At 40.1% G+C, this 13,347-nt stretch overlaps 1 protein-coding gene across 1 annotated transcript in view; it reads left to right on the plus strand.

Moving 5' to 3' along the window:
* The window catches only part of UTP6 (UTP6 small subunit processome component), a 31,052-nt gene extending 20,292 nt beyond the window's left edge, over window positions 1–10,760 (plus strand). Inside the window, exons 13-19 of the mRNA XM_070934812.1 lie at window positions 1,352–1,429; window positions 1,561–1,740; window positions 4,343–4,423; window positions 7,590–7,699; window positions 7,805–7,871; window positions 9,063–9,135; window positions 10,025–10,760. Of these exons, the coding sequence (XP_070790913.1) occupies window positions 1,352–1,429; window positions 1,561–1,740; window positions 4,343–4,423; window positions 7,590–7,699; window positions 7,805–7,871; window positions 9,063–9,135; window positions 10,025–10,182 (747 nt within the window). The 3' untranslated portion in view covers window positions 10,183–10,760. The remainder of the gene's footprint in view (window positions 1–1,351; window positions 1,430–1,560; window positions 1,741–4,342; window positions 4,424–7,589; window positions 7,700–7,804; window positions 7,872–9,062; window positions 9,136–10,024) is intronic.
* The last annotated feature ends 2,587 nt before the right edge of the window (window positions 10,761–13,347 follow it).

The raw sequence follows: 13,347 nt of genomic DNA on the forward strand, positions 1-13,347 counted from the left end.
TACCATATGCCTACGCAGGATGGACAGGCATATTCTGACCTACCTTCCCTATTCTGATTACTCAATAATGTAGTACTTCACTTAAACAAAGAGACACCTAGTCTCATTTTGAGAGTATCTGGTTGGCTCCTAATTTTTAAGGTTGGATTGCAAAATGGCTATTTTGCTCCAAAATCAAAAGCAAGTAAAAATTTTGATATATGCCCTTAATGATGAATGGCTAGTTGGTGTTTTTTTTTAAAAGGATGCATTTGTGAAGAATCTTGTGATATACACTAATATTTATTATAATTAAGCTAAGCTAATGAGAGACAGTTTGGTCTAGTGGTTAAGGCAGCAGGTTAGAATGTGGGAGACTAAGTTCAAGTCCTGCCTTAGCCATGAAAGCCAGCTGACTGACTTTGGGCTAGTCACTCACTCTCAGCCCAATCAGCCTCAGGGGGTTGTTGTTATGGGGAAAATAGGAGGAGGAAGGAGTATTAGGTATGTTTGCCAACTAATTTGTAAAAATAAAGGCAGGATACAGATGAAACAAATAATATTTAAAATGATTCATTATAACATTTTACAAGTGCTGGGAACTTTAAAAAATGATGCAAGAATATTAAAAGTAGACTTGGATTTTCCTGTTTTTAGTACAGCTTGTGATGCAATCATAGATGTAACATGTAAGTATTCAGTTGTTGGCTGCTTTGCAGAAAGGCTGAACAGTCTTTTAATCCTGAGGGCCGCATGTAATAATAAATACTGTAGATGGCTATTAATCTGGCCACAGATTCATGCCCAGTACTGCACCTCCACTTCTCAAGTTCAAGAGAGCATGGAGAGGAGGCAATGGCTGCGGTAGCGAGGAAGAGAATTTGCATTGAGAAGACCCAGCAGAGGGCTGCAAAAGAGCGCTTCTTGGCAAGTGAAAGATTGTGGGCTACGTGGCTCCTGCAGCAAAATCTTACGATGTGGTATGCTCTGTAGTGTTTGAGCAGCAGCCAGATAAGCCAGTTTTCAGGATCTTCAAATTTTCATCCTTTCTGTTTTCCCCTTCTCTTCCCATCAAGTCAGTTCAAGATTCATTGTTCCCTAAGGAACACTGATTTGATCGGCCTGGTGGGTGGAAGATTTTTTTCCCCTTAATTTTAAAAACTTTTTGTTGGTATTTGTCCAGTTCTTGAAATTCTCCCAAACCCGCCACTTTTTCTTTTGGTGCCATAAATAATATCATTTTGACTACACACGGTTCTGAAAAATTTAGCCATGAGTACTCAGCATCATGACTTCAAAAGCTCTGTGATATTTTATGAAGACTCATTTGTCCTGCAGTAAAAGTGTTTTTATTCCTTCCATCTTGTTTCAGAGACTGGAAAGGGTACAGAGTGTTTTCAGCCGAGCTCATGAATCACAATTGCTGCCAGCTTCTCTCTATAAACAGTGGGTAAGGAAGGATGTGGTCCTTGCCCTTGAATAGCTCCTACTCACATAAACCGGAAAGGGTGGATTTGGAGCTTAGAAATCCATTCCTGGAAGCAACCATTCGGTGCTTATTTTGGTGTGGCATCTTTTCAGATTCAGCTCCTGCTGGAACTCAGTCATGAAGACAAGGCCAGAGAGGTGGCTGCGGCAGCCACAAACCGTTTCAGCCAATTGGTGGATATGTGGGAAATGAGGCTGCAGTTGCTGCTGAAATTGGAGAGCAATGAAGTGGCTGCCTGTGCCCAGGAGGCTTTCAAAGCGGTTAAAGCGAAGGTAGGAGCTCTCTTCTGCACTTGAGTTGTATGAAGGAATACTTGGAGCCTGGAAGTTCTCTCTCACAAATGAGAGTCATCGGAAACTAGTCATAACAGTAACATTTATTGAGTCATTGACCAGCAAAGTTTACCAAATATACAATGCAAAAGGCAAATCAAGTGGGTGAGATAGAATACCATCATAACAAGGAGTCTTATTAATAAAAGTGTAGCATAAGTTGCTAAAATAATGTGTGCAGTTCTAAAGCAGTGGTCACCAACTGATGGTCCATGGACCACTGGTGGTCCATGAGAAAATTTTGGTGGTCCGCAGAAAAATTATTTGCATTTTTAATATTGCACTAAATCCGGAGTCCTCAAACTACGGCCCCTTGGACAGATACGTGCAATGAACTTTTGTGTTACTGCAGAGAGTCTCCCCCTTCAAGGTCTTTTTGTGTGGGGCAGAGGGGGGCAGAAATTCCAACTTGGGGTCTGCTTTGGCCTCCAGGTGTGGGGCTTTGGGCGAAGGCTGGAGGAAAGTGCTGCTGGTGGCGAAGAGCCGGAGGACCTTGTTCCAGTGGGACTGCATCATGGCCTGGAACTGACTGACCATATCAGCCTGCTGAGCCTCCAGGTGCTGGTACCTGGCCTTGCACTCCCACAGGTCTTCCCTCTACTTGGAAAGCCTATGCTCGTAGTCCTCAATGAGGTGCTTCTGCTGAGCCTCCTTATTGGTCAGATCCAATTTGAACTGAGCTATTTTGCCAACTCTTTCTCGTGCTGGCTGCTTAGCTTCAACAACTGCTTCCTGTTGAGACCCTAAGGAGCCCGGGTGGGGAGGCAAGGAGTTGGCCATGCCCACCCAATCACATGCCCATCTAGCCATGCCCATCCAGCTGGTCATTAGGCAGATCATATTAGTTGTCTGCAGGATTTAAAATTATGAAGTTAGTGGTCCCTGAGGTCCAAAAGGTTGGTGACCCCTGTTCTAAAATACTACTCTCTATGAGGTAAAAATGCATGCAAATAGTCCTTGCTTATTGACTGCCTCATTTAGTGATTGTTCAAAGATATGGTAGTTGGGGGAAAAAAAGATTGTCAACTAATCTTTAGTATCCTGCTGTTACGTGATTGCCATTCAGGCACTTCGCAACTGGCTTCCAACCAGAAAAATTAATGGAGAATGTGGAAGTGAAATTGCAAGTGGTGATCATGTGATATCTCACTTAATGACCTGTGCGATTTGCATAAAAACCAAATGGGAAGTCAGGTCATAAGACATCGTGGTCATATGATTTCCTGTGCTTGGTGATAGAGTTGCCACTCCCAATTGTGGTCCGTAAACAAGGATTGTCTGTATTGTCTAAAACAGCGGTCACCAATTGGTGGTCCGTGGACCACTGGTGGTCCGTGAAAAATTTTTGGTGGTCCGCAGAAAAATTATTTGCATTTTTTATATTGCATTAAGTACTATTTATCTTTTTAAAATATATATATTAGTGGTCTACGGGATTTAAAATTATGAATTTAGTGGTCCCTGAGGTACGAAAGGTTGGTGACCCCGGTCTAAAATGAAGTAACTAGCATGATTGCAGAATCTGCTTAGTGATCTGAAATGCTCTCTCCCTTCATAAGATTAACTTTTGACAGTGGCATTGTCAAAAAGTCACATTTTATCACCTTCTAGGGAAAGATGAATTGGCAGTGTTCCTGGTAGAGGCAATGAAAGACCTTTTTTGATTTGCTTCTTGCACTTAACAGTGGGTTGTCCCACTGTCCCTAGTGGGCCTGTATGGGTACCTGCTTATGCTTGTCCATAGAATGATAAGCACTTGTCATCAAGGCCATGGCATTCCATTGTGGTAACACCTTCCAGCACTATTACAATTGCATTCTCCACACCCCTTATCTATAAAGATCCAGAGACAAACCATGAAAATAAGCTAATAACATAGCTTATTTTCTGAGTTCCCCTATTGTTCCTTTGAAAGCTTTTTGCATAGCCTGTGTAATGGAGGACTTCACTTACATAGTCCGGTCCCTTTCAATAGGAGAGGCTCCTTAATTTCATCAGTATATTTTCTGCTAGACTACAGGTAGCCCTCAGCTTACAACAGTCATTTTGTGATCTTTCAAAGTTACAACGGCACTGAAAAATGTGACTTATGACTGTTTTCCATGCTTACAACCATTGCAACATCTCCATGGTCACATGATCAAAATTCAGATGCTTGGCAACTCCTATATTTATGATGGTTGCAGTATCCCAGAGTCATGTTTTTTGTGACCTTCTGACAAGCAAAGTCAATTGGGAAACCAGATTCACATAACAACCATATTACTAACTTATCAACTGCAATGATTCACTTAACAACTGCGGCAAGGAAAGTCGTAAAATGGGTCAAAACTCACTTAACAAATGTTTCACTTAGCAACATAAATTTTGGGCTCAATTGTAGTCATAATTTAAGACTACCTATACTTCAGGAATTTCGGTGCCTTTTAATTTGCCTGCCACAAAATTTGCCAGCCATTCTCCAGTCACATTATTACAGGTATTTTATACAACTCATATCCAATATTTTCTTCTCCTGTTTTTTTATTATTCCTCCTTGTAGGACACCTTGCCACTATGGACTTTATGGCTAGAATGGAGTGAAGGTGCAAGTAGCAAAGCAGAGACTGAAGCCCTCTATCAGGTATCATATTTTCCATTAAAAAATGAATCATACTGTGAGATTAATTTGGGAAAGAGAGTAACAATGGTTCCACTATTATTTCAAAAATTAATTTTAGAACTAATGTTGTCCTGCGCATTAAAAATAAATGTATTGCAGGATATAAAGCCATCATATCTGTAGTTAATGAGACTGTTGTAATTCTGAAAATGTTTTGCTGAAAATATATACAGGTAGGCCTTAACTTACAACCATTTGTTTAGTGACCATTAGAAGTCACAACAGCACTGAAAAAAAATGACTTACCATATTTTTCGGAGTATAAGACGCACCTTTTCCCCCCTAAAAGGGGGTGAAAATTTAGGTGCGTCTTATACACCGAATGTAGCCCCACCCACCCATTGGCCCCCACCCTTTGGCCTCTGCCTCGCAGCAGTTACCTCCTTGCAAGCAAACAGCAAGAAAAAAAAGCTCCTTTCAGCACAGCCTAATTAGCACAAGTTGATTGGATTGACCTCCCGACTCTCAGCTGATTTGCTCTCAGCTGTTTTGCGCACGGCTCTACTGCTTGCTGCAAAGAGGTAAATTGCTGGAGCAAATTTTTTTTTCCCTTGTGCTAATCAAGCTATGCTGAAAACGAAAATGAAAGTAAAGCAGGCTGTTTGCTGAAACGAGGCAAAATTGGTCAGAGGCAGAGGGAGATTTCTTTTTCTTTTCCTCACCAAAAAAGGTAGGTGCGTCTTATACTCCAGTGCATCTTATACTCTGAAAAATACGGTATGATTGTTCTTCAACCTTACGACCCTTGCAGCATGCTCATGGTGATCAAATTTCAGACACTGGGCAACTGGTATGTATTTATGATGGTTGCAGTGTCCTGGGGTCATATGATCACTTTTTGCAACTTTCTGACAAACAAAGTCAATGGGGAAGCCAGATTCACTTAACAACTCTTACTAACTTAGCAGTTATTCACTTAACAACTGTGGCAACAAAGGTTGTAAAATGGGCCAATTAACAATTGTCACTTAACAATTGGCAGATATTTTGGGCTCAATTGTGGTTGTAAGTCAAGAACTATCTGTATGTAGTTCAGAAATAGAAACACAGGCTTCATTAACGAAGTAGAAATTTAGGAAGAGTATGAAATACACCAGTTTGGTGTAGCATTTAAGGCATCAGGCTAGAAACCAGGAGACTGTGAGTTCTAGTCTCACCTTAGGCACGAGAAGTGGCTGAGTGACTTTGGGCTGTCTCACATGATTTTTGTTGTAGTTGTTGTGGAGAAACTAGGAGGATGAAGGAGTATTAGGAATAGTTATATGCCTTGAGTTACCGTATTTTTCAGACTATAAGATGTACTCCCCCCACTCACCCAAAGTGGGTGGAAATGTCTGTGCGTCTTAGAGCAAATATTGCGGTGGGGGGGAAGGAGGTTGGTGCGGTGCTGATCAGCTGTTCTAGGCAGCCGGGATTGCTGCCTATCGCTACCGCCTGTATGTGGTGGTGGCAAATGGGCTGCGGTGGCAAACGGGCTGCGGTGGCAAATGGGCTGCAGTGGTGGCAATCAGGCCATGGAGGCAGAGGTAGATTTTTTTCCCTTGTTTTCCTCCTCTAAAGCTAATGTGCCTCTTATAGTCCGGCGCTTCCTATAGTCTGAAAAATATGGTATTTATCAAAACTAACAAAAAGCTAATAAAGAAATTAATTAATTAATTTCACATAACCATACCAATATTAGAGCCGCGGTGATGCAGTGGTTAGAATGCAGTACTGCAGGCTACTTCTGCTGATTGCCGGCTGCCTGCAATTTGGCAGTTCGAATCTCACCAGGCTCAAGGTTGACTCAGCCTTCCATCCTTCCGAGGTCGGTAGAATGAGGACCCAGATTGCTGGGGGCAATAGGCTGACTCTGTAAACCCGCTTAGAGAGGGTTGCAAAGCACTGTGAAGCAGTATATAAGTCTAAGTCTAAGTGCTATTGCTATTGCTATAAGATCACAAATGGTATCCTGAAATGGAGTAACATAAATATATCGAAGCACAGTCTTTAATTATAAATGAATTGTTTCAGAAATATTGTCTTCAGTTAAGAAGGGTAATTAGGACCAGAATTTCTATTGCTAAGTAACTCAATGGTAACGCATGTCACGTATGTCACGTAACCATGCCACTTAGTGATGCAGTTCCATCATTTCCAGACAATGTTGTTAAATGAATCCCAAACCATTGTTTAAGTGCGATGTCTCATGATTGCCACTTGTGACCTGCTGGCTTCCCCATTGATTTTGTTTGTTGGAAACTGGTAGTGAAAGTTGCAAATAGCAATCATATGGCCATGGGATGGTGCAACATTGTAATTGCAATCTGATTGTCAAAGTACCGGGATCTCAATCATATGACCACAAGGATCTGAGACAACTGCAGCTACGAGGACCTATCTTAAGTTCCACTCATTTTGCACCATTATAACTTCAAAAGGTCACTGAATGAGTGGTTGTTAAGCAAGGATTGGTTGTTAAGCAAGGTTGTAGACTCTCCAGAGTAGGTTTACTAAACTACCGTATTTTTCGGAGTATAAGACGCAGCAGAGTATAAGACGCACCTACCTTTTTTGGTGAGGAAAAGAAGAAAAAGAAATCTCCCTCTGCCTCTGAGCAATTTTGCCTCATTACAGCAAACAGCCTGCTTTATTTTCATTTTCATTTTCAGCATAGCTTGATTAGCACAAGGAAAAAAAGTCTGCTCCAGCAATTTACCTCTTTGCAGCAAGCAGCAGAGCCCTGCGCAAAACAGCTGAGAGCAAAGGGAGGCCGATCCAATCAACTTGTGCTAATTAGGCTGTGCTGAAGCTGAAAGGAGCTGTTTTTTCTTGCTGTTTGCTTGCAAGGAGGTAACTGCTGCGAGGCAGGGGCCAGTGGGTGGGCGGGGCTACATTCGGTGTATAAGATGCACCTAAATTTTCACCCCCCTTTAGGAGGGAAAAAGGTGCGTCTTATACTCTGAAAAATACGAATAGGAGATTGCCAGCCGATGTATATCCTCTAGCCGAGTCAATTTGGTGTGGGTAATTATCACAAGGAACAAAGTAACTGATCTTCTTGACTTTAGTTTCAAAGTCCACCGTGGATGCTTAAAATCTTTGTGTCATTTAATGGACCTCACAATCATTTACATTTAACCTGCAGAGATCTTTCCTTGCCACACTTCCTGCTGACTCCATAGCCTTGAAAGAAAAGTACCTTGAATGGGCTCATAGGACCGGTGGCTATAAGAAAGCAAAGCAAGTCTTCACCAGGTTAGGACATCTTTTGAAAGCATTATTCAATCACTTTTTTTCTATACTCCTTCACCCCCATTTGTTATTAAAATCAGGTGCCTTACCTCATTACTTCTCTCTTAGGCTGCAGGAATGCCGCCCATTTTCACTCCAGTTTTTCAAAAAAATGATTCAGATTGAAAAGGAACAAGTAAGTAAAGAAGTATTATAAACGAGTGCAGGGATTCATTTCTTGGTAGTGTTAGTCATTATGAAATATATTGTTTTCTCAGGTACCATGTGTTTTAATTTTTATATGGTTGCATTTTTATTTTAAATTTGTTTACCACCCAGTCTCACTTGAGATGGGTACCTAAACAAATCAAATGAATGAATAATAGTGATATTTGTGAAATATTTACCAATTGTTTGATAGAACAAATAAATGAATAAATAGTGTGCAATATTTGTAGAGGTATTTACCAGTGTGAGGTTTCTAATGGAATTGGCATTTTTTATTTTGTAAAGCATGCTCTGCCAGGACTGGGCCGCAGTAAAATACTTGAACTGATTTTAAAAGCCACCTGGAAATAGTAATCCTTAATGTTACAGGCAGATTACTGGCACATGCCCAGTTTCTTGAAAATCCTGGCCACCGTTGGTGTTCTTAAACTTATTAATGAAAATGGTGAGGTGAACTTCTGGATTCTCTAAATATTCCCAAACTGCAATTAAGAAGTCCAGTGCCGGCTGTTATTGCTAGGAATGGTAGATCAGCAACATTGGAAAGATCATAAGTTTCTCATCTTTGTTTTAAAGCATTAAATGTCTTAATGCTATAAAACAAAGACATTAAATGTCATATGTTTCATACACACTGGTTATAGTGGTTGTCTTGGATGAACAATTAATGTCTTTGCATTATGTGTCTTTTGAGGGAGGGAGCGCCCTGGAGCTTAATATAATACTCTCCTCAAATGAGAGAAGCTGAAACTCCTACCCTGACTGCAATAGTTGGGGGTGGGTGGGAAAAAAAGGAGAGGGAGGGTCCTTTTGGTCCTGATGCTGCAGCTATAGGCCTATCAGGTTCCAAAACCAAGAAAAACATGCAGAATTATTTATAAACAGTTGTTGTTGTTATTGTTCCTCTCCTATAGACAGAAATTGTGCCAAAGTCAGAACTGTTCATCTCTCACTTGCCAGGAGTCTGTTCTTGTGCCTGGATTGTTCGCATACAACCTACTCCAGGAAAGTGGGAAGGAATGCCCCCAAAAGATTTATGTATCAAAGCTGCCTAAAGTTTCAGAAGATGATTGAGATTGCATGATAAATGTGTTTTATTCCAGTCATTTTATCATTGTGTGTTAAGTTCAGCATGCTAACCACCCACCATTTTTTAAAGGAATCCAGTAAAATATTTAACATCCGAGAATATTATGAACGTGCCTTGAGAGAATTTGGTGCTACAGAACCTGGTAAGAATTTTTACTTGTTGGTTTCTAAGACTACTCTCAGTTGTCTTTCTGTTATAACTGTGGCAATCACCTGATTCTTTCTGATACCAAGTCTCCCAATCGGTGGGTTGCTACTGATTCGCCCCGGATCGGGCGAACTGGTAGTGGCGACGGTGCGCAGAAGCATCACGTGCAAGCGTGCGCGCCAATGAGCAAACTGGTAGCGACGGGTTTTGAAACCCACTACTGCTCCCAAATGTACCAAGCAAAGCTTATTGTGGCAGTTGCTGATTTTCCTTTCTGTCTGTCTTGGAATTCTACAGAATGCTGTGTAGTTGAAACATTCCATCATTTTTTAAATTTTATTCTATTCAAATTCAAACATTAACATCACTATCAACATTAAAATACAAATTCCAAAAAGAAAAAAAAGAAAAATACAAAAGCAAAGCAAACCAAAACTACACTAATGTGCATGAAAAAACAATACATATACATAAATTGTCCCCCCATTGAATACTGATAAATATATTTCAGATAAATATATACTCCTCCCCCTTTGTGAAGCAGACACACCATTTATAAATGTCTACAATTTACAACCCACTTGGCCTGACATCTATCTACTATATGGAAACAGTTAACAGATAAAACCAGCAGCCAAATTTCAAAACCCTCTATTAACAGTCTCTTATTGTAATTCATATGCAGAAAGTCCACATCAGTTTCTGATCTACCATAAATCACCACAGTCATTTTCTCTGATCCATCCAGGATCATTCTACAGAATACAGTGTAGTTGCAACATTCCAATCAAATACATAGGCAATGTGTTTTTTGCAGTGGGAAATCCCCTCTTTTGTAGCATTTCCATTATTACAGTTGTAACTATGATTTCTTTTTATTGAAGATCTTTGGCTGGATTATATCAAAGAAGAGCTGAATCATTCTCAAGGCAAACCAGAGAATTGTGGCAGTATTCACTGGAGAGCTATGAAAATATTGCAGGGAGAACAAGTGGAAACATTTATTTCAAAGTATACATTGCTGCAAGCTGGGCACCTGTGAGAAATTATTTTTTATTCTAATGGCAAATTATCCTGTTTGTTAATCTAACAACTATGGAAACTCTTGGCTTTTAGTTGAGTCAAGTGTATAATAAATGTTCCCTGGATAAATTATTTGCTACTAAATAATTGCCTAACATCCATATTCCCTCCACATTACTGGAGTTAACAGAACTGTAAGTTTTAGATTTTAATTAATATACATATAAATATACTTTCAAGGAAAGTGGAAGAACAAACTTAATTTTGAGTTCATTTTGCTACTGTTTTGTGATAGGACCTGTTTATATTTTATATTATTGTGATAGAACTGGATTTCATTCTGGCTAGTGAATAGAAATTAGTTGTCCGCCAAACAAATGTAAATGATCATATATAGATTGTTCCAGGGACAGCTAGTTTTGGGTGGTTTGTGTAGAAAGCAAAACATGCATGTGTGGTCCAGATGCAAACTGGAATACAGTTGTTCTAGACAAAAGTATTTTGGTGCATTTGGGAGGGAGGGAGATAGAACAACAACAAAAAAAGCCTTACTGAAGTTAGGCACATTTCTTTGTTTTAAAAAAATGAATGCATATTCATTATGTACAGATTCAAAATAAAAATTTGAATATCTCAAGTGTAAAAGTGTGGACATCATCTCTTCTTCTAGGTTGGACATTTCGGCCATACAGCAATCTGAAACTTTTCCAAAACAAACAGCAAAGCCTTATAGAAAATAAATATAAAGGTTCTGGAATCGTCTTCCATGCTTGCCAGACTTAACTATTATTTCAAGACTGAAGGGAGGTCTCAAAGGCATGCAAGGATTCTGCAAGAGAGAATGGGAAAAAATTGCCTAAGCAAGAGTAGCTATCTGTAGAAAATACTTAGTAAGGAGATGCTATAAAGCAGGGATGTCAAACTTGCAGCCCATGGGCTGAATGTGTCACGTACTGGCTCCCCTTCCCCGGTTTAGCAAAGGGGGAAAAAGTACGGATACATCATGTGACACCGCCGTCACATGCGTGTTTGACACCCCTGCTATAAAGGATGACTAAAAAGTGGGTCTCCTGAACCCTTTCAGTAACCTGAAAGAAATATGGAGAAGTGGTAACCAGTTAAAGGCATCCATTTAAACATCCATTTCATATAATGTGAACACTCAGATATTCCTTCTGGCTGACATTAGAATTGTGAAATTTGAGAGATGTCTTCTTCCAACTGATAACATAAAGAACAACCTGGTTCCAATGTTTTCTTTTTCCTTTACAGCAGAATCAAAATGATTTAAGCACTTTTTTAAAAAAATGAATGAACAATCTTTACAAGTTGTTGTCATCAGGCAATTGGTGAATGATCAGTACTAGAAAACACATGCCCCATTGCATCCTTGTTTCAGAGATATTTCCTTAACCAAACAGAAACAGAATGACATAAGAGTAGGCAAAACTTCCCGCCTGGACTACTGCAACGCTCTCTTCATGGGGCTCCCCCTGGGGTGCACCCGGAGGCTCCAGCTGGTCCAGAACGCAGCCGCGCAGGGGATTATGGGGGCGACGAGGCACTCCCATGTGACACCTCTCCTGCGTGAGCTGCACTGGCTCCCGGTGGTCTTCCGGGTGCGCTTCAAGGTGTTGGTGACCACCTTTAAAGCGTTCCATGGCTTAGGGCCGGAGTACTTACGAGACCGCCTTCTGCCACCAATAGCCTCCCACCGGCCATTACGCTCGCACAGAGTAGGCCTCCTCAGGGTGCCGTCCGCCAGACAATGTCGGCTGGCGACTCCCAGGGGAAGAGCCTTCTCTGTGGCGGCACCCACCCTCTGGAACAACCTCCCCCCAGAGATACGTACAATAACAGACCTCCGGATTTTTCGTCGGGCCCTGAAAACCCATTTATTTCAACTAGCTGGGCTGGCTTGAGTTAAATTTTAAATTGATTTTAAATTGGGTTGTTTTAATTTACGGCCAAAATATTTAATTATTTTAAACTGCTTTTAAATTTTGTATGTTCTGTTTTTTACTTTGGCTGTTCACCGCCCTGAGTCCTATAGGAGAAGGGCGGTATAGAAATAGGAACAAATAAAATAATAAATAAATAAATAAATAAATAAATAAATAAATAAATAAATAAATAAATAAATAAATAAATAATAAATAAATAAATAATAAATAAATAAATAAATAAATAAATAAATAAATAAATAAATAAATAAATAAATAAATAAATAAAAGCAATGGGAGCCGGTGTGACTTCCTCACCAAATTTCTATGTGGGATTCAGGCAGGGGGCATTCTTTCCTTACCTTCCCAGCAGGCAGATAAAGTGGCTGCTCTGGGTGGGGGAGGGAGCGAGGGATTGCAAGACTGGCTAGGAAACTATTAACGGAAAATGGAGATCAAGTGATCACAGCAGCAGTGCAGCAACAGTCAGTAGCATTGAAGCAGTCATAGCTTCCCCAAATTTCATTCTCTTAAGAGTCATGAGTCTCAGATTTTGGACACATTCTGTAAATTAGCCCATTTGAAGTACTTTGGTTCAAAAATTGTTGCTTTATGATGCACTGTTTCATCCAGTTAAAGGTCATGACAAGAACTTGAGTAGTAGATCAGGGGTGTCAAACTTGCGGCATCGTGTATTGGGACTTTTTCCCTTTGCTAAACCAGGCGGGGTGGAGCCAGCATGTGACGCATCCGGCCTGCGGCCTGTGAGTTTGACACCCCTGATATAGATTATCAAGCCTATAGAGTTTTATTTCACTGGATTCACATATCAGAAAGCAAGAATCAAATCCATTGTGGCTTAATCCAGTTTATAATTTAGTGGCTGAGTTCATACTTTGGCTAAGCTTGAAGTGTAAAATTCCCCCCAAATAACTAATTTCTGAAATAACACCAAAAATCACCTTTTACTTTAGCATGATGGATGAATTCAAGTTATATTGTAATCCCTTTTGTGCATTTGAAAGAGCTGCAGGTAGTTTCTTTTTGGGATAGACTTATAGTAGTATATAACCTTGATTGAGAAGTCAAATGGCCCTTAGAAGCAGTTGGGTTTATACTCTGATATTTTGTGACCTGATTTATAAACTGTAATTGACTGAGGTCATATAACAATCTAGTCAAAGATACCTATATAAAAATATGCTTTATTACTAAGAAATAAAGGCAATTCTTGACTAAAA

The sequence above is a fragment of the Pituophis catenifer genome, unplaced genomic scaffold, assembly GCF_029215685.1.
Source record: "Pituophis catenifer annectens isolate HBS135680 unplaced genomic scaffold, rPitCat1.0.hap2 SCAF_2, whole genome shotgun sequence".
Classification (NCBI taxonomy): domain Eukaryota; kingdom Metazoa; phylum Chordata; class Lepidosauria; order Squamata; family Colubridae; genus Pituophis; species Pituophis catenifer.